The sequence below is a fragment of the Lupinus angustifolius genome, chromosome LG07, assembly GCF_001865875.1.
Source record: "Lupinus angustifolius cultivar Tanjil chromosome LG07, LupAngTanjil_v1.0, whole genome shotgun sequence".
Taxonomy (NCBI): Eukaryota; Viridiplantae; Streptophyta; class Magnoliopsida; order Fabales; family Fabaceae; genus Lupinus; species Lupinus angustifolius.
In genome coordinates this window covers 1,376,911-1,400,859 of record NC_032015.1, presented here as the reverse complement: position 1 = coordinate 1,400,859, position 23,949 = coordinate 1,376,911, and the positions used below count along the sequence as shown (strand labels likewise).

At 35.4% G+C, this 23,949-nt stretch overlaps 4 protein-coding genes across 19 annotated transcripts; 2 read left to right on the top strand and 2 right to left on the bottom strand.

Moving 5' to 3' along the window:
• Positions 814–3,494, top strand: LOC109351577 (flocculation protein FLO11-like). 3 transcript variants are annotated; one of them, XM_019593069.1, is made up of 5 exons: positions 814–932; positions 1,270–1,545; positions 1,757–2,047; positions 2,093–2,965; positions 3,208–3,494. In XM_019593069.1, the coding sequence occupies exons 1-5, from the start codon at positions 851–853 to the stop codon at positions 3,249–3,251; spliced, it is 1,566 nt and encodes a 521-aa protein (XP_019448614.1). In that variant the 5' UTR covers positions 814–850; the 3' UTR covers positions 3,252–3,494. The 3 variants fall into 3 exon arrangements, with proteins under 3 accessions (XP_019448614.1, XP_019448613.1, XP_019448612.1); XM_019593068.1 differs by having other exon boundaries at positions 1,757–2,573; positions 2,616–2,965; XM_019593067.1 differs by having other exon boundaries at positions 1,757–2,965.
• On the bottom strand, positions 3,718–8,185 carry LOC109351576 (D-xylose-proton symporter-like 3, chloroplastic). The gene is made up of 13 exons (XM_019593066.1): positions 7,825–8,185; positions 6,560–6,638; positions 6,397–6,456; positions 6,242–6,308; positions 6,023–6,147; positions 5,819–5,920; positions 5,358–5,735; positions 5,174–5,221; positions 5,009–5,071; positions 4,843–4,923; positions 4,644–4,742; positions 4,285–4,422; positions 3,718–4,166 (listed from the first exon to the last, which is right to left on the bottom strand). The coding sequence occupies exons 1-13, from the start codon at positions 8,109–8,111 to the stop codon at positions 4,032–4,034; spliced, it is 1,662 nt and encodes a 553-aa protein (XP_019448611.1). The 5' UTR covers positions 8,112–8,185; the 3' UTR covers positions 3,718–4,031.
• Positions 9,738–14,758, bottom strand: LOC109351575 (transcription initiation factor IIA large subunit-like). 3 transcript variants are annotated; one of them, XM_019593062.1, is made up of 11 exons: positions 14,348–14,756; positions 13,956–14,126; positions 13,687–13,839; positions 13,477–13,528; positions 13,340–13,398; positions 13,055–13,180; positions 11,510–11,650; positions 10,668–10,731; positions 10,400–10,569; positions 10,187–10,270; positions 9,738–10,092 (listed from the first exon to the last, which is right to left on the bottom strand). In XM_019593062.1, exons 1-11 carry the CDS (start codon positions 14,468–14,470, stop codon positions 10,069–10,071), a joined length of 1,167 nt encoding a protein of 388 aa, XP_019448607.1. In that variant the 5' UTR covers positions 14,471–14,756; the 3' UTR covers positions 9,738–10,068. The 3 variants fall into 3 exon arrangements, with proteins under 3 accessions (XP_019448607.1, XP_019448609.1, XP_019448610.1); XM_019593064.1 differs by having other exon boundaries at positions 10,400–10,566; positions 14,348–14,755; XM_019593065.1 differs by lacking the exons at positions 9,738–10,092; positions 10,187–10,270 and adding an exon at positions 10,285–10,318 and having other exon boundaries at positions 10,365–10,569; positions 14,348–14,758.
• LOC109351573 (serine/arginine repetitive matrix protein 1-like) lies at positions 16,909–23,350 on the top strand. Of its 12 annotated transcripts, XR_002108232.1 has the most exons (14): positions 16,910–17,074; positions 17,201–17,290; positions 17,474–17,596; positions 18,043–18,210; positions 18,315–18,401; positions 18,540–18,667; positions 19,338–19,385; positions 19,481–19,537; positions 19,747–20,796; positions 21,082–21,264; positions 21,630–21,812; positions 21,899–22,746; positions 22,977–23,006; positions 23,084–23,350. XR_002108232.1 is itself a non-coding variant. In XM_019593061.1 (12 exons), exons 1-12 carry the CDS (start codon positions 17,054–17,056, stop codon positions 22,524–22,526), a joined length of 2,766 nt encoding a protein of 921 aa, XP_019448606.1. In that variant the 5' UTR covers positions 16,910–17,053; the 3' UTR covers positions 22,527–22,752. The 12 variants fall into 12 exon arrangements, 1 of the variants encoding a protein (XP_019448606.1); XR_002108234.1 differs by having other exon boundaries at positions 16,909–17,074; positions 19,347–19,385; positions 22,977–23,350; XR_002108235.1 differs by having other exon boundaries at positions 16,909–17,074; positions 19,759–20,796; positions 22,977–23,350.

The window sequence follows — 23,949 nt, the reverse complement described above, 5'->3', positions numbered from 1 at the left end:
GATGAGTCGATTCCTGATAATAACGTTGGTTGGGAGGATAACCATAAATCATAAAAGAGATTAGTTTCTTACCTAAAAAAAGGTAAAGATATCCTTGTTAGTACCAATTTTTTTCTTCAAAATTTAATTTATTTTACTACTATTTTTTTTCTCTACAATAATATTTGATACAATGGATTAAAAAATAAAAAGAACACTTTGAGAATACAATTGAATAAAAGTATTTTTTTTCAAGAAAAAAGAACACTTATAAATAAACGTGTTTTAATAAATATATAATTAGATTTTTATTTTAATTATAAAAAGTCCCTAGTAAAAACCTCTTTAATTTTTTAAAGAAAAAAGTCGGCAATTACTCCATCGACAAGAAGTCAAATAGTTGTAAGGAGAATTAACTACTAACAAATTCTCCTTAGTCTTATCTGTTTATTTAATGTTGCCATATATTTCAATCTAAATAATAATTTATTTGATTCTACATGTTTATATATGTCACACCAGGTTTAAAAATTAACAAAATACACAAGATTTATATGGTTGAAATTGTTTCAACGAATTTTCTCATCCTGGCTTGGTCAACTTTCTAATCCAGGACATTACTTATTTATTTGTAAGGTTTAAAGTGAACCAAAATTATTAGTCTACACGTGATGAATAAGAGTCCATTCATCAGTGGAACTCAACGGATTGAGGCTCTTGATTACTGCGCAATGCAACAATCTCGGAACCAATTTTGATGTGCATGGTTCATTTTTTTGTTAAATATGTACCTCTTATTGTACATGATAACAACAATATATATACGTATAGTTATTCAAAGGTTTGAAATATATTATCATCATTAAGAGAAATGGCTCAACTTGAACGTCCTCAGAGATCCCTTAGTGCTTCAAAAACTAATCCTCCTCATATCATGGAACAACTCATCCAAGGTAACTATTTCTCAAGGTGGATGATTCGATTTCTATGAGCGACAAAAAATAATTATACTACTAGTTACTAAATGGGACAATTTTGTTGTCACGACTCATTCTATTTGATTAACTACTCATTCTATTTGATTAATGAATTGTCATTTTTCATTATAAATTAACATATGCTTAGATTGATTAACTACTCATAATGCATGATACATTATTGTTTAACCATCCATAATGTGACTTGTGAAGCAAGTAAAAAATAATTGATGAAAGGTTGTGACTTTGTTAAATGTTAAAACTATAGAAAAAAATTATTCTGATTCTGAGTTCCTATTTTGATGTACACCAGGAGAAGGGTCTAAGTCATCACCAGCCAACTCTTCAGCCTCCTCGATCTCATCCTCTTCGCCACACTCCCCTCACTTCACGAAGTTGAAGAACCATGACGCCGAAGAAGGCCAGAATCAGAAGAAATCTGTTCTCACCAAAGTGAAGGAAAAGGCGAAGAAATTGCGCCACAGCCTCAGCAAGAAAAAACATGATGATGGGAACACCACTAGTCCCTCATGGGGAGGCTTCGAAGACGATGGAGCAGAAGAGAATGCTGAGTATTTTGGAGCTCCAAGTAATAATCATCATCATATGTCATCCATTATATTATCATTATTTTGCCCAAAGATTTTATCTTTTCATCTTAGTTTTCTTTATCTATATGAATGTTGTGTCTAATGCATGCTTGTTTTATGCTTCCTCTCTTAAGAATGATTAGCAAGACCAAACTTTTATTAAATCTTGATTATAAGTTAGCGCGTTCGAATTAACATTCAATATTTCAGTGTATGAATCTGAGAAGGTAAATGGAGGATATATAGAAAATACAAACCAGCATTCAAGAGAAAGTCCATTAATCCCTGAAGGATACAAAGAAAATGCAAGGCAGCAGCATACAAGAGAAGGTCCACTAATCTCTGAGAAGCATGTTTTGTCAAGCCATGACAAAGCTGAATTGGAGCATGACCGAGAAAATTTGATAGGTCATAACATGTCCAGGAAAACAACTCAACCTGCTATTGCAACTGCAACAAAAGCTGCAGCTCCTGCTGCCGCCGCCGCTGCTACTACACTTCCTTCTGCAAACAAAAACATAGCTCAGAAACTGACACCATCTAATGCTGAAGGGTCGTCAGAATCAGCACATTCTTTAGCCTCCAAATTTCAAGGCCTTGGTGTTTCCAAACCTGCTGAGTATCACACCTCATCATCATCGTCAACAGCTGCAAATCTTAATAACACTTCTTTGTCCAATGTTGTTGCTCCAAAACCTCTTCTCAGGATGCACTCCACTGTTTCTTCAAGCGCTCCGCGAACTCCAGAAGCGCCAATGACTCCAGAAGCTTTACCCTCATCTGCTCCAGCTGGTAGTAAGAATACCAGCTCAACCTCACAATTATGGGATAAGGGTGTCTCGGTTAAAGAGTACTTGATGAACAAGTTAGAGCCAGGCGAAGATGAGAAAGCACTGTCTCAGGTTATATCTGAAGCTATGAGTCCTAGGAGAACCCCTGGTGATGTTGGAGTGATGGAGAAAGTGAGAGAAGCTGTAACTTATTTGCTCCGAACTGATGAACCAAAAAAGCATGCAGACACAACAATCACTGCTCGTGCTTCATCTCAATCACCACTACAAACCAACAACACTACTCGTGCTTCATCTCAAGCACCAGGGTCTACCAACAACACTACTCATGCTCCTTTGCAAATTCCAGTAACTACCAACCATAATAGTCATGCTTCATCTCAAATGCCAGTGTCTACCAACAACACTTCGCGTGCTTCATCCAATACCCCAGTATCTGCCAACATTAACACTGCTCGTGCTTCATCTCAGAGATCAGTATCTACCAACAACTCTGCTCATGCTCCATCTCAATATCCAATATCTACGTACCTGCGCACTACTCGTGCTTCATCTCAAAACCCAACATCTACCACAAACACAACTCATGCTTCATCTCAACTCCCTGTATCCACCAATGCTCAAGAAGGTAAAGTACTTGTTCATTATTCTTTGTTCCTTGAATAGTAACACTAATAGTATCATCTAATCTTCTTAATATATATATATTTATATGTTCAAAAAATCAAATTTGAGTAACTAAATTAATAAACAGGCCAAAACTAATGTTAATATAGATAAGTTAAGGGATTTCTGCACTCTTCTCTGAATTATTGTCTCTAAGCAAACCTACCTTCCTGTGATCTATCTTTCTAAATGTATTATATGCAGTGGCTCAGGAAGAAAACCATGGCAGAATTCTTCAGGCAAATTGAAAGTCCTCCTAAGATGGGTATTCAATTTAAGTATACATATTAAATTTATGTTCTACCTTTTAATGTATGTACCAAATAACTTGACTGGAAAGCTGATTTCCGTCATGATTGTAAATTTGTCCATTTGTATGTAATAAGTTCTGTTCGTTCACTGTGTAGTGTAATGACCAGGACAATTTGTTGTATATTTGTACCAGAATTGTTCTTTTGTATTATCACCATTATATATTCTTCGGTTTTTTATTTCGGCCGTGGAATATTCTTTAGCTTTGAGCAGCATAATGAACATGGCACCTACATTAGAACTTAGCAAGGTAAAGGTGCCAGAAATGACAGCTTATACATGACATTGGAACGTATCTCAACTACAGTGATCTACTTCTAAATGCAATAGATTAAAGCTTCCATCACCTACCTTTTCCCTCATCTAACTATGCTTAATAACATCTACAATTTTGAGAATAAATTTAGTGACAAATGGCTGCTTATATTTACCATTGGTAAAAGTTTATAGCTAGCAAATCACCAAGAAGGGTGCACACTAACTGAAATCAAATTAAAATATAGAGTTATCACACTAGGACTGCTATAGATCCTTTATTAGTAAGGCAACCCTCTTAGCAATTGAATCATGAATACTAAAACAATCAGTCAGAACCCTTACGCGAGTATCCCGATTTGAGACTCGATATCAGTCAAATCCCACGCTGGAGATATATACAAGGTTACAGACTCACCAAAATAAACTGTATTAGGATCACAGGCAGCTAGTTTAAGTCTTCAATTCAAGATTTTGGATTCTATCTCTTCTAGGCTCAAGCCTTTTGTCTCTGGGACAGAAAATATAACAAACAGAAGTGACACCAGAGCAATAGCCCCAAAAAGGAGGAAAAGGTTCTCTGCTCCGAGAAGTTCCTGTAGCAGAGAAGAAAATGCAAATTATAAACTTCAATAGCAGTCAGACAAAGTTAAAATGACAAATTTACCATGAAATATGAATGAAAAATAACTATTAAATTAAAGAATCTAAAACCTTTAATGGCGAAAATGCAAAGGTGACAACAGCATTTGAAGCAAAGTTAGTAAGAACAGCCAGACTAATCCCTCGTCCTCTAGTGCGAATTGGGAAGATTTCTGATACCATAAGCCAACTTATTGGTCCAAATGATATCTGCAGTACAAATGCAATTTGACATAAACCTACTGCAGTACTTTAACATTATTTGCATTGACTTTAAGGACAATGTTTTTTACTAAATCAGAAGAGGTCTCTGAACTGAGAGATATGTTGATGTATCTTCTAGCATCCAGATTTTAGGGCTGAAATTAATTAAATTCTACTAAAGAGTAGTTTGATCCAGGTTGAATACGTGAAAAGCATAAGATATTCACCTGGTAGGAACCAACATAAAGAAGTAAGGCTGCAACAGCCACAACTGGGAATCCTCCAAGAAATTTATAATAGGCAGAGAGCAGAACCAAAGAAACTGCCTGCATAAATCAAAGGAAACTGAATAACGGTTTGCATTTGACAAGTTGCAACCGAAGTAATGTAAGAATCTGTAAGTTTAAAATATGATAGAGTTCATACGATGCCACTGACACCTCCAATCAACAGAGGTCTTCTCCCCAAATCATCTACTTTAAGGACAGCAACCCATGTCATCAGTAACTACAGGTTGACCAATCAGGAAAAAAATTATCATCAGCATCATGTGGTCACTCTTCCTAGGAAGGAAAAAACTTAATAGCTATACCTTGAATATGCCGATAATAACTGAAACTTTAGTAGCATCAGATGCAGCAGAAAATCCAGCACTCTGGATATAAATAACAGAATATAATCTGAAGTGAGCAAGATGGAATAGAACAAAGTCCATTTATGATGAAGCAGAAATGAATATAATGATTAAGTTAAATACCTGAAGGATTGAGCCTGCATAATAGAGGACACTTGGTTGGCCTGTTATCTATTGCAATAAAATAATCAGAGAAAAAATAGAAAGAATTTTCCACATTTCCTCCAACGTAACATGACTACAATGGAAGCAGACAAACAGAGTTATAGATAACCATGAACTAGTTATTGCAATGAAGTGGATGTACCTGTTGAAATAACACTAACCCTCCACCAATTACAAAGGCTTTCAAATTGGGACCCTGAAACACCTCCAAGAAACTCCCCTCTGATTCCTGATCTGCATAGGCGGACTTCATCGAGACAAGGGTCTCCTCTATTTGCCTCTCAGATTCTTTGTCACCGGGCGGTCGGCCTCTTAATTTGCTAAGGGAAAAAGTTGCCTTTTCCTTCAACTCTTGAAAAGAACCTTTCCCTTGAACTGCTCGGAGAAGCAACCACCGTGGAGAGGGGGGAAGAGACCACATTCCAAGACCCATTAATACAGCAACGGGAGCACTAAACCCATACATGAACCGCCATCCCCCAATTGCACTAATCTGAAAGCTTCCCACAAAATAACCCAGCTGCATAATAATTCGATCCTCGACTCAGTAAATTCTTTGGTTGATAAATAAAAAATGCATAGAGGACAATAATGTTATAATACCAGAATGCCGAGGACAATGAAGAGTTCTTTTAATGATACTAGAGTCCCACGGATTTGTGATGGACAAGTTTCTGCAATATATAAAGGAGCCCCATGCATAGCCTGTAATTCATCTCAATAGTAAGATTATGTGTATTTTGATCATCTACATAAAAACAGACCAAAAAAATTAAAATTAAAACACTACGGCTCAAAGTAGCCTACCAAGCCTATACCGAGTCCATAGAGTAGCCTTCCCGCTAAGAGAACACCAAGTTCTGGTGCATAGGCAGTGATGGCACCACCAAGCAAATACAACAGGGATGCAGTAATGAGTTGTCGCTTCCTCCCTAGTGTTTTATCCAATTTAATAGATTGAACAAGAAACAGCATACACAAAAGCTTCAGTTCCAGCATAATGAAATTATAAAGCAGAGCACTTACCAAGGAAATCAGCAATGGCATATGAAAGAAGTGAGCCAAAAAGAGCCCCATACAGGGAACCACTGACCTATGTTATGTTAGAAGTGAGATTCAAATTAGTATAGATAACACAGAAATTCACAAGAAGTTTACCAACTATGATGCTGAAATCATACCACAAGTCCAAGCTGAATGGAAGAAAGATTGAACCATGTTATACCACTAAGCTCAGGTGACTGTGAATTCAAATAAACAATATGAAAAATGTATTATTTATGTAACAATCCTAGCTAACAATACAACAAAATACGATCAAAAGACTTTGATTTACAAATTTACCTGCAGTGAAATTGTAGCACCAGAGGTGGCACCAATGTCATAACCAAATAACAAGCCACCCAATGCAGGGAACAGAAACCTATGTTTTGAAATAGCATATTAATTAATTGGAACAAGTAGCCCAGGAACTCAGATTTCAAATTCAAGTGTTGTTTGTTTGATCAATAAACAAGGTTAGTTTCCTCTTGATTTTAGGACAAACTAAAGAGTGTAAAGAGCTAAAGTCCTCCTACGTCTCTGCTGAATGTGAGAGTAAAGAAATAATAGCTTGACACATTTTTCATTAATGTATTAATGCATCAAAACCTATAACTGTATTAGATCACCCACATATGTCTAAACCTGCAAGCTTTCTACTTGTTGCCAAATATTTGACTTGCTTATTGTAAGAAAGAGCAAGACGGTTATAAATTGTGGACCACAATCATATTTATGATCGCAATATTGCGGTTTTGGAGCCTCCACAACCACAATCATGCTCATGTTGGCCGCATTATCCGCAATTACAGTAAATCTGAGATAAACACTACCACATCTGCAATTAAAATCTTGAGCATAGTTATATGTTTTCCTTATTTAGCCTACTTACCGCATAATTTATTTGACATAAAGGAAATCTTGGATAACCATATAAAGAGTAAAGATGGATGAACCGCAAAGTGCACCAGAGTGGATACTGCATGCCGTATGAGTATGATCATGAGCACATAGTTCGATAGATTGACAAATTTTCAACACAGGCACAAGACAAACCTAGCTTATCATAAACCAGGTTAGTTTCCTCTTGGTTTTAGGACAAACTAAAGAAATAGTGGTAAGTGTTAAAGTCCTCTTATGTCTGTTGTATGTGAGTAAAGAACATTTATAATAACTAGACTCTTTCATTAATGTATTATGGTATCAGAACCTTATAACGATATTAGATCGTCCACATATGTCTAATCTTGCAAACTTCATGTTCCACCTGTTGTCAAGTGTTAAACTAGCTTATTCTAAGAATGAGCAAGATGGTTTTAATTGTGGACCACAGTCATATTTCTGATAGCAATATTGTGATTTTGGAGATTCCACGACCACAATCATATTCACATCGGCCGCATTTTCCACAATTGCAGTAAGTGTGAGATAACCACTACCATATTTTCAATTTAAAATCATGACTACATGTTTCCCTCATTTAGTCTACTTACCGCATAGGCGCATACTGAATTCTATATACCGCATACCACATACCGGATTCATTCAAAGAGTGAAAGAAAACTTACGGAAAAATGACAGAAGACCAAGAAAATTCATCCTGTGTCTTAGATGGGTCTCCAGCAGAGTAGTCCTTCTGTGCTCTAACGTGGAATCTGACGTTAGGAGTAGAGTGAAATGGAAGAATCGGATATGTGATAGGTGTGGTGGGCCTGAAGCGATGGTTGATGGAAGAAAGGGAGGGTGAAATGAAGCGAGATGAAGAAAGAAGAGGTTTTGAAGTTATAATGAGTTGATGATAGTGAAGTGGTTTTGACGGAAAGAGATTGAAGTTGATGAGGGAAGATGATGCCATGTGAGGAACAAGAGAGTGAGTGAGTGGTGTGTGTTGGAAATTGGAATCATGCTATTCATAGGTTGTGTGTGGGGTTTGGTTTTCTTGTTATCTGTTTCCGAATCTTGAAAAGTAATAACTAATTACCGTTTCCTGTCTTGTCAATTCTCAACTGTTTTTACTATAACCAATCATATATACTGTATATTTTCATGGATCAACACGCTTTAATTAGGGCCATGTAATGGAATGGGCTTTTCCCAGTTTTGATCCAAAAATGTAATTTTATACTGACAAACAAAATGCACATCCGATGAGTTTAGCGAAAATAGTGCCATTACAGGCTTCATCATGCATAATCCTAATAAATAATAATAACGATAAACTGAACAAACAATAATTATTTTGAAAGCCTAAACAAAGGGGTTTGGAGTTTGGACAAGTCCTCCCACAAAACCTATGAGCCAACCAAAAATCAAAAACCCTAAACAAAACGGGAACACATCTACTATCCCACAGTTTATGTCACTCCATGTGTCATGAACTTGTGATTAATCAAAAAAATAATTAATAATTAAATTTTAACTTAAATATATTTTTTCTGACCAATCACACACTCATACTCATGGTACATGAGATAACACAAAGTGTGAGACAGCAGATTTGTACTCAAACAAAACATACAATATGGATTATAAAAAAAATGTGATAAACAGTATATGTGAGAAACTGTTTCTAATTTGAAATCATGGCTCTCTCATTTAATACATTCTTGTCACAAATTAAAGTTAAATAAAATATCTCTAAATTGATATTATATATACTAGTGTGTGCCGGTAAATATTGTGTGATACTACATATTTAATTTTAATATATTTCATTTTTTTGAATTAAAATATATTTGTTGTGTTCGGTGTTACTTTATATTATATTTTTTTGTGTTTATGATAATGTTTAATTTAAGGTGAGATATGTGGTTAATTAATATATTGGTGGTAGTTACTTAGGATTTTTTTTTGTAAAAATTAAATAATGTTAAAGCAATATAAGAAATAAAAATTACACCATGATGGTAGTTATTTCAAGTTTTGGCTTTATATATAGTATAGAAGTATAGATTATATATAGTATAGATATAGATAGATAATTGGGTAATTAAGATTTAAGAGAACATACTAAATCATTAGAGAAAATATTATTTGATCTATTAATAGTAAAAAAAACAATCATAAAGATATGTGTAATATATATTCGTGTTTAATAAGTAAATCATGGATTATATTGTTGAAGGATCCAAATTATATAGAAGACATTATTATTTAGTTTCAAAGTATAATTTGGTATTAAGAATAGTAGCTATTCTGTAATCTATATTGAGTTTTGGAATAAAATAAAGAGAAATGTAAACTTTAGGGTTATATGATGGATATATTTTATCGCTTCCAAATTTTTCTTTCCTAAGGAGGGCTTAAAGTTATCTCCTAGGTGTGCTGCAATCATTCTTTGGAAACAAGGCAATTTCATAAATTAAAATGGAACGAAAATGGCAGTTGACAAACAGTAATGCTCCCAACCTCACATGTATTCTTTCCTAGGCTCAAATGCTTGACCCATAGAGCCACGTCAATTTAAATGTTTAAATAAATCTACCATTAACATACAACACAACTCTTAAATTAACCAAAATGTCACAGTACACAGGTAATATAGTTAACTACATAGCCCACTGGACAAATGGCAAACTTTAGGAAATGCCTCAGAGTATCCAACCATGTAAAGGCCAAAATTTGCTCATCATTTATGTACAATAGGCCAATATCAACATAACAGTCTCCAAACTATTAAGGACTTCTATCTTCCTTAACCGTTCATTTAATGATTAATCAAAGAAAGATTATGGAACACTCAATGAGACCGACCTCCAAGTTATGTTGTATCACAGCAATGCCACTAAACAGCAAACAGAATCCCAACAAAATCAGAAGTCAAATTCTCCTGTTGCCTGCAAAGAGCATAGTATCATCCATTATAATTTGATGGGATGAAAAGAAAGAATAGGTACATATTACTGTTGTTTTCTTTCAATACAATCAAACCTTATTGAAGAGAATGTCCTTATCATTGATGTGCATGATGCCCTCCTTTAGTGTGCACTTCCACCTGCTCTTGGTCCGTGTCACCTTAATTTGTAGCAAGACGCCTATTAGTCTCATAAATGATTCTCGAACCATGAGCCATACTTTATGACAATATCATATTACTATGGCACCCAACATCATAAACAGAAAGTGGAGGAAAGAGGTTGTCACCTTGTCAAACTGAGCCAAAACAAGATGATGTGTATTTTGATCATCTCCTTGCTCCAAATCATCCAAGTCATCGTCATCATCTTCATTTAGCGGGGGCTCATCATCATCATCTTCTTCTTCTTCAACCTCATTTTGAGCAACAAGAGCAGGGGTACTAACAGGCACTTCTAATAAAATAGGAGTGTGGGGAATGCATCAGAAACATTCGCAATAGATATAAGTAGAATGGGAAGCTTACATCAATAGCATATCCAAGTTCTCAATTTACCAGGAGGAGCTGGTGTATTAGCAATATTGTAGTCTTCATTGTACGCTCCCCCATAATTGTATATCTGTAGCAAGGGGAATAAAAACAATAAGTTTGGAATGAAAGACAATTAGAAAACTATCAAATAAAGCAGAGCATTGAAACTAGAAGTTTAAAAGATTAGCAAGCACAGAATTATTGATAGTTTTCGGGGAGCTAAATAGTAAATACTATGCCACCAAATTAATTGGACTTTTTAAGTTAACAAAACTATGGCCAAGTCATTATATATCAAACATATCACAGTGTTCAATATGCAACTAGTTCAAGTGCCAGATCATATAAAATGTAACGTCCATCTTGAGTTGAAAAAGAAACCACATAAAGAATTTCAAATACTTGGAATTCATTAATTCACTTAAATGTTTTGTATTTCCACAGAAATGAAGATATATAGTCCTGTTTATCAACAATGATCAAGGGAAACCAAGACTTGAGAGAAACTATCAAATGGAAGCACCGTTAAGATTAGAAGTTTGAAAATAAATTAAAAGTTCAATATTTTAAAAGCGGGTTGAATTTAAATTGACAAACAAAAAATAGATAAAAAGTGGCAATTGAAACACCTAACAAAAGTGAACGGGTTATGATTTCCAAAATGAAAGCAGAAGCATCTATTTACCAAAGACCCAATTCTAAGGTTGAGTACAGTTTTTCCGAAGAAATTTTTTTTTTTAGGGAAAACAGGAAACTAGAAACAAAAAGAATGACTGAATAATGTACAAAATGTGTATCTATAAGTAGGGATGAAGTTACAAGCTTATACAAGAGCTGGAAAGACGGAAAAGTAAATCACTGCTCACATTTGGAGTAGAAAGCACATCATCTTCATAAGGAATTGGTCCATCAAGTTGAGGAATCCGAGGCGCAGACCTCTCCAAATTTGCGGACATTTTTCCTTTAGTAGAGTGACCTGCATCAATGGAGACACTCCCTCCATATAGCTGAAAGGTTTATATCCAACAGTTCAGTAAATGAAAAAGCTTTTTCATCAACCAAGCATGTCACTATATAAACAATCAATAATAAATGCATGCATATGGCCCTTCTGTACTTTAGAACTCTGAAAGAACAGTCTACAAAAATGGTCCAGGAAAAATGCATCTGATCTATACTGTTTAGTAGTTCATCTGAGCAATATACATGCCGCAGATCACTGAGATGATGGTACTTGAAACAGTTGGAAAGTGCAATGTGATTGTTTGTCAAGCAAAGGCCATTTTGCAGCAGTTGATTTGAAAAGCAAGTGCTAAATGATTTAGGACAGATGAAGATTTTATAATTGAAGTTTATCAACTCAAAACGACAACAGGACAGAAGCGCTTCTGTTCAAGAGCTGCTGAATGGAACTAAACATAGAAGAAAAGAAAAGTTCCTGGAACGGAGTACCAAGTTCATGAAAGGATTCAGAACCCGACTGAAAAAACTATATTCTTACCAATTGGATGATTTCATTGTCAAGAGAACATGTAACACCATGCTGTTTGGCAAGTTCAAAAAGATTTCACCATTGTAACATAAATCTAAACATGTCAACCTTAAATAGCACAATCATCTAAATAAAGAAAATAAACATGACCTATTTCAAGTATAATAGACAACATAAATAACAAAGTAACAACCCTCAACTTATAGGCCAATTTATACGAGAGGGAAAAGAAGAAGAAGAAGAAGATATAGATGGCATTTGTGTGGAGAATAAATCTATAAGTACAATTCAACAAGGGAAGTCATTTCAACATATAATTTGACCGCAATTTAATATAAATTCACATAATAGGTCATCACAAAACTGTGGGAAACTTTTTTCAAACTGGTGATCCCTTGTTGTCCTTGTTTCTGATGTAATTGTTAAATAAATCATTACTAACATGTTTGAAGAAACTTCAGGGATTCTGAATCCCCATGTGCCCTATTTCCCATTCCACCACATCCCATGGCATGATAGAATACTTTTAGCAGAGAATAGTGCACTGTATTTTGGGTTTTGATAACATTTAGATAGTGTTAGAACCTTGCAGTTCAAGTCTATTTTTGTGAAAGAGTAACAGTGTGATTCAAAGATATGATCTAAATTCTAAACATGGTATTGCTTGAAGGGAAGGACGAAGATATCCAGAAGAACAGACAACAGAGCATATTAAATGGCTATGAAATCGGGATCTTACTAAAGTTCCTCTTCAGTCATGCTCATACATCACACAAACTCATTTACAACAGATACATAAGTGGTGATACAGACAAAAAAATTATTAATAATGTCATTACAAACTACTCACAAATTATATGGAAGTACCAAGCTGATATAAAACTAAAAAATATTCATTTTGAGAATATGAAGACCATACCTCAATTTCAAAAAAACCCGATGCAGCATCTCCTGCTCCATCTTGCTGAGGTATATATCCACCAGCATTATATTGTGAAGCAACCTCATCACGTTTTCGCTTTCCCGAGTTCAACGTGAAGAAGTCCTGGATGTTTCCAAATTAGCAATAATATCTGAATGTTAATGGATCAGAGTGAATGTTTAAGGAACAGTGTTCTCTGCCTTCATGAAAGAAACTCTACCGTGAGAGCCCCTTAAATTTGGTAACAGATAAATTACTAAAAGACCTAGCCGACTTTCTCACCTGTGTCAGAGGTTGATTAGAAGTTCCTCTGTCCGCCTCATCCCGCCCTTCCACATAAGCTGAGGTAGAAAACAAAGTAAATACTGCAAATCTATCTTCTTAATCATTATTATGTTCTAAATTTAAATGGGACTCACCAACATTGACATCAAGTGGTGCATTCTGATTCATCCATGGAGAAGGAGGTTGCTGTACAAGAATTGCATAGAAAATATCAATACATACATCTAAAAGAAAAATAAGTTCCATGCACAAGGTTTAAGCACCACAGTTTACCAGCTACTCCTGACAGCTATTCAATATATCATCAATAATCTGTTATCATGGAGACAGAAAATGAGGTTTACCATGTATGGACTAGGTCTTCCACCTTTCATCTCAGTATTTCCTCCAGAACCATTTCCAGAAGATGTATAGTCAGAAGGTCCAGTAGGAATATTATACATTGAGTTATGCACAGTTCCTGGTAAAGGTGTTTGAATAGGAGTCTGGGCTGGTGTCTGTACATTCAAAATCCCATATCCACAATATAACATTTTTAATTCATAAAAACACATTAAACGAAGACATAAATTAATACACGTTTAGCAACAGGCCAATAACTAAAAAAACTCACAGGAGGGAAAAGTATTTCAGCTGTGGGAGTTTCATATTCCTCAGTCCCCTCATAAGGCATGTTGAGATCATGAACCGGAGTAATAGGACCTCCGGGCGTAGGCTTAGGCGCACTGGACCTTTCTATCGGACCAAGAATCACACCAGCTTGGATCATTTTTGATTCCCACATCTAAACAAATTATCATGGAAAAACAACAAGATTACAATCAGAAAAATATATTCAAAAAAATCCATAAACCAGTACATGTTCGGATCCAAGCCCTAAATAGTTGTTGCAAAATAAATCAAATCAAAAAATATATCAATTAAACAATAACTTTCTAAACTATCTACATTAGAATATAAGATGGGGAATTGGAATCGAATAAATTGGAATGGAAGATAAATTACAGCTTGAAGCTCCTTGAGAACTTCGTCACCGGGAGCACCGTTATTAACGAACTCCTCCCGAACCTTGTTTACAACATCCTCGATAACCTGAATATAGACCTGGCTGGTGGTAGAAGCCGCCATGACGTAAAATTCTCCGCCCCAGACTCTGTTAAATATCTCCAATTATCCGATTGAAAAGGTTTCCAGAGGAAAATTGAGAGAGATGTGAAGGGGAAATTGGGAAGGAGGAATTTTAGGGTTTGGGAGGGTTTGGAGTGAGACGAGAGAGAAAATGAGAAAGGTGCGGACCAGAAACACAGAATAAAGAATGAAATATAAATAGGTTTGCATCCGATTATAAGCTTAAGCTCCACGTGTCGGTTATCTGGTTCATCCTCATCTTTCGCTTCCCAAATATGTTTGGTGCTTCACTCTACACTCTACAACAACTTCATTTGTATTTGTATTTGTATTTGGATTTGGTATACGAAACGTATATACGGTCTCCCTAAAGAGTAAAGATACTGTTATTATTATTCACAAATATCACTCAAAAAATAAGATGGTATTTTCTTTTTCCTTGAGTGAAGAAACGCAGTGTTAAATGTGAATGAAAAAACAAATTGTGAAAAATAAATGTGGAAAAGGAAAAAATGAAAGTTAAAAAAACGTATTGCAGGGAAGAAAATAATTAAGTTATGGATTAAAAAGGAAAATTAATAAAGAATGAGAGAGTGAAAAACCTTTTGTGAATGATTATAGACTCTTTCTAAAAAATAAAAAATAAGTCATTTGTGCTCTTCCTAAGTTCATGGGCATGTAACAAAATACTGATGTGTTTATACTTTTGTTGTTGACAACCGAACTCGTGAGTCTAATTTTAATCATCATATTCAAACTCCAAATAAAAATAAGAATTAGAGATCTAATAAGTAATTTCAATGAATTATAATATAATTAATTAATTTATAGTAATTTAACAATATATTTATACAAAAATTAATTTCACAAATTGATAACATTTAAGGCTATTTATTCTTAATCAAATAGAATTTAACAATATATTTATTCTTAATCATTTAGTAATGAGTCTAACGATAACAAATTATTTTTAAGACGTTAGTAATTTAACAATATATTTATATATAAATATAACGTTTAATGACTAATTATAAAGAAAATATAGTTTCTGATGTGTACTTGTAAAAAAACATAAAATTTAGATATATTTTATATAGTTTTCATATTTTTTATTTATTGGTCACATTTCTAATCCATCTTGAATTGTTTCACACTTTGTCCATTCCTAATAGAATGAACTTTGATTTTAATTCTATCCACTATAACAATATGATACAATAGTCTTTTGAAATAAAAAAAAACATTCAACCAAATCACGTCTAGTGTATTAATTAATAAAATACAATAAACTTGGAACAGAATAAAAGCAATAATAAACATGTTTTTGTGGACATATGATTTTTGATGTAGTAAAAGATTGCAACCTTTATGAATGATGAGCTTGATTGATACACTTGTTTAAGGATAGTTCTGATGGCCCTAACATCTAATCCATTTTGGTCATAACTATATACCATGGTCAACGTCATTATCACTAAAGCTGATACTTTATTAGTTTGGATTAGCTCACATATAGTTCATATTAAATCATGTCTGACTAAAAAGTTCATCAATAATTTATTTATATCAATGTTGCATCTCACCTCGCCCTAAGCCTGATTGCTAATTCTAGTGGATTGGCCAAAAAACATTAAAATATTCTATTTAAGTAAACATTTTTAAACTCTTATTAAAAATATACATCATACTTATAACATTTTTTAACAACCTACTATTTTATGTTTTATAAATAATGTATTGTAATCAGTGTTATGTGATCCGACTGGACGGTTCGACCGGTCTGACCGCTAACCGGACTTGAAAACAAATTTGGTTTGCGGTCTTAACCGAATGAGGGTTGAACCGCGGAAATCCCGGTCCGACTGTGTTAAACTCAGTTCAACCGGATTAATTCGGGAAGTAAACCAAACAGTTCAATTAAAAAATTAAAAAACGGAATACCACTCAAATATTTTGTTTTGCTCTAGCCCAAAAAAAATAAAGATATGTTACTTCAATATAATTATACATAATTATTAATTATATAAAACTTTACATTTACATAATTATATATTTCTAAATAAAAATTATTAAATATGTATAAAATATAAAATCATCCGGTTACCAAACAGTTTAACCATTCAAAACTACCTAACATTTGGATTTCATTGATTGTAATAATATATTACACTTGAGAATATTTATTACCAAGCAAAATGTTCCAAAAAAGAATAAAGAAAGAAAATATGAGTAGGCAAACCAATAACTTTAATAAAGATATATCTAATAACATAAACAGGCCCAATAAATTTATGTGCTTTAGCGGGCCAGACATTTTGATTGTCTTCTGGTAATTGAAATTGAATTTTTTAAATATTTTACTGGTACAACATATATACAAGTATAAATACGTGTATCTCTTATCCATTTCCACCCAAAAAGGGAAGAAGGGACAAAAATCTAATCGAGCGATGGACAAAATCGTAATTTAACGGTTGCAAGCGAATTAGGGCATATAATTGAAGTATCTTGTGAACCAAAGCTGCCACAGCTTCACTATTCATCACACTCGATTCTACGTTCGGAAACGATTCATTTCAGAAGATGTCGGGTGGTTTCTTTCGAGTAAGTTCATTGCCACCTTTTAAATTCCAATTACTCCTTTTAATGTGTTCTATTGTATCGCATGGTTTTCAATTCTATGCATTTCAATTGCATTATGAATTATTCGTGCTGAATTTTGCTATATAGGGTACGTCTGCGGATCAAGACACTCGGTTTTCGAATAAGCAAGCGAAGCTGTTGAAATCGCAGAAGTTTCCAGCTGAGTTGGAGCATCTGGTTCGTTTTATTGGTTAATCTTGAATTCTTGATCTGTATTGTTTTTAGGGTTAATATTTGTAAATGCTTTTTATAATTGGGGCAATAATGGTTAGGATTTTTTTTGAATTGGTAAACTTGATCAGTATTATTTAATTTTAATTGTTTTGGATTCGGTTATTATTGATAATAAGTGGTTTGTAGGTGGATATGACCAAGGTGAATATGGAAGTTATGAAGCCCTGGATTACCAAAAGGGTCACGGAGCATCTTGGCTTTGAAGATGAAGTGCTTATTAATTTCATACACGGTCTTCTGGATAAGAAGGTAATTTATCAATAATCAGTAAATTATTAATATTTTTCCTGATGAATCTATCGATTATTGTTATTGTTGTTGTCCTGGGTTTTCTGTTTGATATTTATTACATTATATAGCGATTAAGTTTTTAAATTGAGGTTGCGGCCATGTGCATCTAATGTGGTGATGCAGCCCGCAATTTAATTCCTTTTTGGTGGTCTCGGAGATTAAAAGGTGTTTTAAACTCAGTATTTTCTATTAAATGAATGTCTGAACCTTGACATTACTGTTAATCTTTTAATCTTGTCCCCTTTTAACAAATTTGTGGAAATCTGTATTAAATTTCTTTACCTATCATCTATAGGATTTTGGGTTGTTATGTGTCAGTCATCCCTGTGAACTATCATCAACGTTCAGGCACCTTTTGCTGCTTCCCTTGCTTTATTGGCCATGTTCTATTACTTATGATGCAGGAAGTGAATGGGAAGGAGGTTCAAATTCAAATTACTGGGTTTATGGAGAAAAACACTGGAAAGTTCATGAAAGAGCTCTGGACACTTCTTCTCAGTGCACAAAAAAATGCGAGTGGTGTTCCTCAGCAGTTTTTGGATGCCAAAGAGGAAGAATTGCGGAAGAAGAAGGTGCCCCTGAGTCTTGATATGCCTTTATTTGGGTCTCATAATATCTTTTATGTATACGTTTTTTGGGGTTTTCAGACTAATGCTGCTTCCTATGGGTGGTTTAGGTTGAAAATGATAGGATAACAAGTGAAATTCAGAGGAAAAAAGATACGGAAAGCAAAGAAATCATGGAAGAGAGGTTGAAAAAACTGGTAATACTGCCTTTTCTGTGCTGGAGATACATTTTATAGAGCTGCGACTTGGCTTTAACTTGCCTTTGTGTTTTTTATGGCCTTCAGCTAGCTTCTACAATTATTTGGATTCATGTCCTTTACCTCAAACTACTGTAGGATGGTGGATTCGATATGAAGAATAATGATACTGCTCCAGACCCAACCGTGAAGCCCAGGGACTCGGGACACTATGTTCATGATGGGAAAGAATCTGACAAGAGCAACGGTGTTAGAACAAGGAACAGGTTAAATGAGTCAATGTCTACATTTTAATCATTATATGCAATGATATTTCTTTCCTTTTTATAACAATGAGTAACTTCAAAATATGAACTTATGAGTTTTCAATTTCTTACCGTGGATGGATTTTGTATTCCTTTAATTGTTATTAAGTTGTTATAAAGTTACACAAGGCAGAAGTTGCCAGGTTCTAGTAGATGACCTAGAATCCTAATGCATAATTTGAATTATAAGTTTTAACTCACTTTATCCATAACAGGCCCCTCTCTCTATGCATAATTTAAACTTGACTAACAATTTATCAGAACTTTCCTAACCCATGTATTATTGTACTAGGGCTTTAAGCCTCTAATTCGCCATAACCTTAAAACTACCTAACATTATTAATTAACTTTAACTTCACTACTAAAACTACACAGAACTTGTAAAAATATGCATTTTGAAGTAATTTAAATTCATTGTTATTATTTGATATTTGAATATTGTGTTAAAATTGGTGGGAGTCATCTCTGAAGTTTCTCAAGAGCAATTATCTTAAACTTTATTTTAAAGCTTAAGCTTTATTATTTGAATATTAGTGATTGGGTGGATGGAGAGAAGCTTTCTGAGCTCGGTTCTGCACTTTGAACCTCTCAATTTGAGCTTGAATACTAATTAGCCATTAAACTATTACAGGGTTTCTAGGTCCCCACACTCACCTGCAATTTCCACTTCTCCTCACCGGTAACATTATTAATGACCAACTCTTAAATATGTTTCCCATTCCCATATTTTATACCTGAAGGCTGTAACTTCACAGTGTTTGTTATAATTGGCAGAGTCTCACCTTCAAGGTCAATGAGTAAATCATTTTCTAATTCCCGAAGCTATTCAGGGTATGATTATCTATATGCTAACTAATTTTCCTTTGACTTGATATATCCGCGGCTTGTGCCATTCATTAACCTAAACTATGGAAAATTAAATGTGCAAATCGTCTAGCTGATGGATCATTGTTTTGTTCCCCACGCACTGTGTTAGTAACTATGCTTATTTATTTTTTCTTTGGATTTGTCATTCTTATTAACGAGTTTATGCTGTTTAGTGGTAGACACAGATCAAGGAGTATATCAAGGTCACCAGAAGCTCGAGGTCGATCTGTTTCCTCTGAAAGGATTCGTCATTCTCCAAGACGGCGATCTATTTCTCCTCGGAGGCGTTCGCCATGGCGATCTCCTAACAGGAGGTCTTATTTACGGCGAAGATCCAGATCCCGCTCTAATTACAGATCTCCTTCTCCTATTCGACGTAGAATGCACTCTCCATATCGCCACAGTTCACCTTTTCGTCGACGCAGAACACCCTCTCCTATTAAAAGATGTAGATCACCTTCCCCAACACGATCACCTTCTCCAGCACGTCGACACAGATCACCTTCTCCCGCACGTCGTCACAGATCACCTTCTCCAGCACGCCGTCACAGATCACCTTCTCCAGCACGTCGACGCAGATCACCTTCTCCAGCACGTCGACGCAGATCACCTTCTCCAGCACGTCGACGCAGATCACCTTCTCCAGCACGTCGACGCAGATCACCTTCTCCAGCACGTCGACGCAGATCACCTTCTCCAGCAAGTCGACGCAGATCACCTTCTCCAGCACGTCGACACAGATCACCTTCTCCACTGCGTCGACACAGATCACCTTCTCCACTGCGTCGACACAGATCACCTTCTCCAGCACGTCGACACAGATCACCTTCTCCACTGCGTCGACACAGATCACCTTCTCCACTGCGTCGCCGTCGATCACCACCGCCTATAAGACGGCGAAGGTCACCCTCACCGGTGCAACGAAGATCTCCTGTCATACGGGGTAGGTCCCCTTCACCTGTGCACCGACCACCAGCACGTGTATGGCGGAGATCAGAATCTCCCATGCAATCCCCCTCTCCCATACGACGAAGGTATGTCAGCAGATCTCCACCTCCTTTACAGTGTAGATCACCTGTTTCTGCTAAGAAAAGATCACCAACTCCCTCCCCACGAAGGTCTCTTTCTCCCGATGAATGTAGTTCTCAGTCCCCCACACGGCGGTTTTCTCCGTCTACAGTTAGGAGAAACTCTCCAAGACGCCAGAGGAATTCTCCTGTCAGGTATACCAAGTGGCACTCAGTGGAATGCTTGCATAATTTGTTTGTCTTGTATTTTCATGATTTTAATTCGACAATGATCATAAATAGTTGAGCTTTCATATGGAAATATTTAAATATAGAATCATTTATGCATTTTTGAAGTACATTTAGAGTTTAAAATCAGAAATATAATAAGGGCTGCTCCAAAGACCTGTATGGAACTGCAAAATCTTGCTTAATGATAGTTATAGCTATTTTTGTTCTTGCAAGGAAATTCATTGAATGTGTGGGATACCTATGTTGCAGAGTGCAGGAGAGATTGTCACCTCAGATTCATCATCCGTCTAGACCTTTGCAGTCTGGACAGAGAGATAAGGATCACAAATCTTCATACCTTAAATCACAAGATTCAATGTCTACACCTGAAAAGTCTCCAATTCGGTCAATATCTCCACAGACAAGGAGTGGGACCAGTAGTGAAGATAGAAGGTAGTTTTTTCTTGACTTCTCATGCAATCCTTTTATTTACTCATAATCACTCAGAAATACATATTTATTTGGCTTCCAAAATTGTCTAGTCTGCGTAAGAGCCCGAGACAAAGAAAAGAGAGGTTAACCAATGAAAGAGGTTCAAGCCCTCCAAAGAAACTAAGATCCCAGAAACCTAGCCATGACAGTCTAGAAAAGAGTGAGGGAGTGGAGGAAATATATTATTCTAGGTTTGAACAAGAATTTGATAATCCAATTAGTCGTTACTTGGTTTTACTTATTTGTTGAATTGAGGTTAATGTGATATATTTGTTCAATTTTCTGCTTACTTCCTCTTCTCATTCTTATCTCCATCTCTTTGGCAGAGATCCTAAAACATCACAAAAGAAATCAAAGTATTCTTCCCCAGTCAGTAAGCAAAAAGATTCACCTGCAATGTTTTGTGATGGGGATGACTTATCTCCTGAAAGGTCAGATGGTCAGCTGGAATCAAAATATCATCATTATGCTAACACTGATCAAACAAAGAAAAGTCGGGAGATAAAAGGGTAATATAGTTAGCATTTTATAGCTTTGTAGATTATTTGAATGCCTATACATTACATATGTTTCTGATAGTCTAAACTCTTGGCAGTGATAGAACTCCAGGGAAGAGGGATGAATCTCCTGCTCAGCACAAGTCACCAATGAACAAAGAAATTCTTTCCAGCAAGAAGCCTCGTGAGTCCTATGCTGTGGATATTAAAAAAACTGATTCGAAGGATCGCCCCCATTCAAACTATGCCAAAAATAGTGACCGGGGCCGCAAATCGGAAGCCAATCAAGATTTAGATGGGAAAGTTGATCGTGTCAATCATGATGGTTCATATGACTCTGTTTCTGAGGAAAGTGATAAGCATAGAAAGGATAGGAGAACTCATAAAAGGTCAGAGAAAAAAGTTGTGTCTTCCGACGAAGATTATAGTTCTGATTCCGAGTTAGAGGACTGGAAAGAGGCTAAGAGGAAGAAAAAGGAGGATAAGAAGCGGCGGAAGGAGGAGAAGCGTCAAAGACGTGAAGATAGACGTCGCAAAAGGGACGGACGGCGTGCAGAGAAGCTAAAGGTGAAGGGTAAACCAGATTATACTTCTGAAGACGAGGATGTTGAACAATTAGATCGAAGTGATAACAAGGAGACACTGTCTGAGCAAACGGAGCTCGAGATTGAGTTGCGGAATAAGGCTCTTGAATCCCTCAAAGCAAAGGGGGGCATGGACAACTAAATACAGCACCTTTTGAGCTTTAAGTCATTTTATCTTATAGAAACTTTTTGAGAAATATTTTGCTTATTTAAGAAACTTTGTTTAAAAATGTCTGTTTTTATTTTTTGGTAAATCTTTGATGTCGTTTATCTTTAATGCTGGCAGCTGAAAAGGATTAATGCCGATTTCTGAGCAAATCTGTTGATTGCAACTATATGCAGACGTTGCCCTATATTTACTGGTAATATTTGCCTCCCCTTGGTTGGGAATTTCATGTTTATTGGGTGGTGCATTTAGTTGTCTTCTATTGTTTTAGAGCTGCAGTCTTGGTTCATATTTGCCTCGTCTTGTTTTCTTTTTATTTTTCCTTATGGTTTTGATGTGGTTGGTAGTGTTGAGTAGAGTATTCCTGAAGGTATTGTTAATATTAATGAGGTTGATACTAAATTGGCTTTCTGGTCCAATTGGTAGATGAAATTTATGTCAACTCTAGATGACCTGGTGAGCAGACCACGTGCAGACCTTTATTTTGAACTTCAATTCAGGTGAAGTTTTTCATTTTATTGCCGTTTTTACAGGTTTTAGAAGAGCTTTGTAAGTAATCTGTACATATGTAGTCCCTTACGGTGTATTTTTGAAATCTGAGTAATGTTTGCATCTTGGGAGCTGTTCATGGTCTATGTTTTCCGGATTTCTTCAGGAAGCTATAGTTCTTGGATATGTATGGCTTGCACTGGTGTTTTCATTTATGTACTTAATTTTGTGCAAGAATACATGAATGTATTTTTTAGCATTCTTGTGCCATGTTCTTTCTCATGGTTGTTCTGTAAGTGCAATCAATTTTCTTTAGATTTCCCTGCTTCCACCCAGAGTTAGTACCTTGTTTATTTTTGCATTGTGATCTGCATGGCAATTGCAGTTGAAGAGCGCTTGTATATCCTTAGTTGTAATGGCACAAGGCCTGTATTTTCGTTCTGATTTTTTCCTGTTCGAAAATTTAAGGTTATTCTGTAGGTTTCATAAAACTGAGATCTGTATAGTTTTTTTGTTGATTGTTATTATGCTTATTTCATGGAACATATGATTTTTTTCTTAAAGCTAGTCATGAATTTTGTCCAAAATGTTATAATATATATTATTACTTCAGGAAAAGTTGGAGTGATGGAGAGGAATAAAGATGTTTTCTAGTTGGTCGTAGCTGTTAAGGTAACAGAGTAAAATTTTTATCGTGTACATGGAACTTCTCAACGTATATATGACCTTAGCACAAGTAACTGCTAATTTTCTTCGTGATTATGTTTGGATTGATTTAAAGTGGTGGAATGGAGTTATACTTGGGTTGGAATGAAAATCACCCTTTCATTTCTTATTTGTAATTAAACACTTTCTATCCTTTTAAGGTTGATGCTAAAACTGGTTGATCGAAGTATCACCAATTATGTTC

Coding starts and splice junctions, on each gene's coding strand:
- LOC109351576 (XM_019593066.1), bottom strand. CDS start 8,111: ATGGCATCATCTTCCCTCATCAACTTCAATCTCTTTCCGTCAAAACCA. Junction 6,457..6,559: donor GTGCTACAATTTCACTGCAG/GTAAATTTGTAA, acceptor TTGAATTCACAG/TCACCTGAGCTTAGTGGTAT. Junction 4,167..4,284: donor TTGCATTTTCGCCATTAAAG/GTTTTAGATTCT, acceptor TCTCTGCTACAG/GAACTTCTCGGAGCAGAGAA.
- LOC109351575 (XM_019593062.1), bottom strand. CDS start 14,470: ATGGCGGCTTCTACCACCAGCCAGGTCTATATTCAGGTTATCGAGGAT. Junction 13,840..13,955: donor CTGAAATACTTTTCCCTCCT/GTGAGTTTTTTT, acceptor TTGAATGTACAG/ACACCAGCCCAGACTCCTAT. Junction 13,529..13,686: donor GAAGACCTAGTCCATACATG/GTAAACCTCATT, acceptor ATTCTTGTACAG/CAACCTCCTTCTCCATGGAT.
- LOC109351573 (XM_019593061.1), top strand. CDS start 17,054: ATGTCGGGTGGTTTCTTTCGA. Junction 19,386..19,480: donor ATTTCCACTTCTCCTCACCG/GTAACATTATTA, acceptor TATAATTGGCAG/AGTCTCACCTTCAAGGTCAA. Junction 21,813..21,898: donor AAAAGTCGGGAGATAAAAGG/GTAATATAGTTA, acceptor AACTCTTGGCAG/TGATAGAACTCCAGGGAAGA.
- LOC109351577 (XM_019593067.1), top strand. CDS start 851: ATGGCTCAACTTGAACGTCCTCAGAGATCCCTTAGTGCTTCAAAAACT. Junction 1,546..1,756: donor TGAGTATTTTGGAGCTCCAA/GTAATAATCATC, acceptor TCAATATTTCAG/TGTATGAATCTGAGAAGGTA. Junction 2,966..3,207: donor ATCCACCAATGCTCAAGAAG/GTAAAGTACTTG, acceptor TATTATATGCAG/TGGCTCAGGAAGAAAACCAT.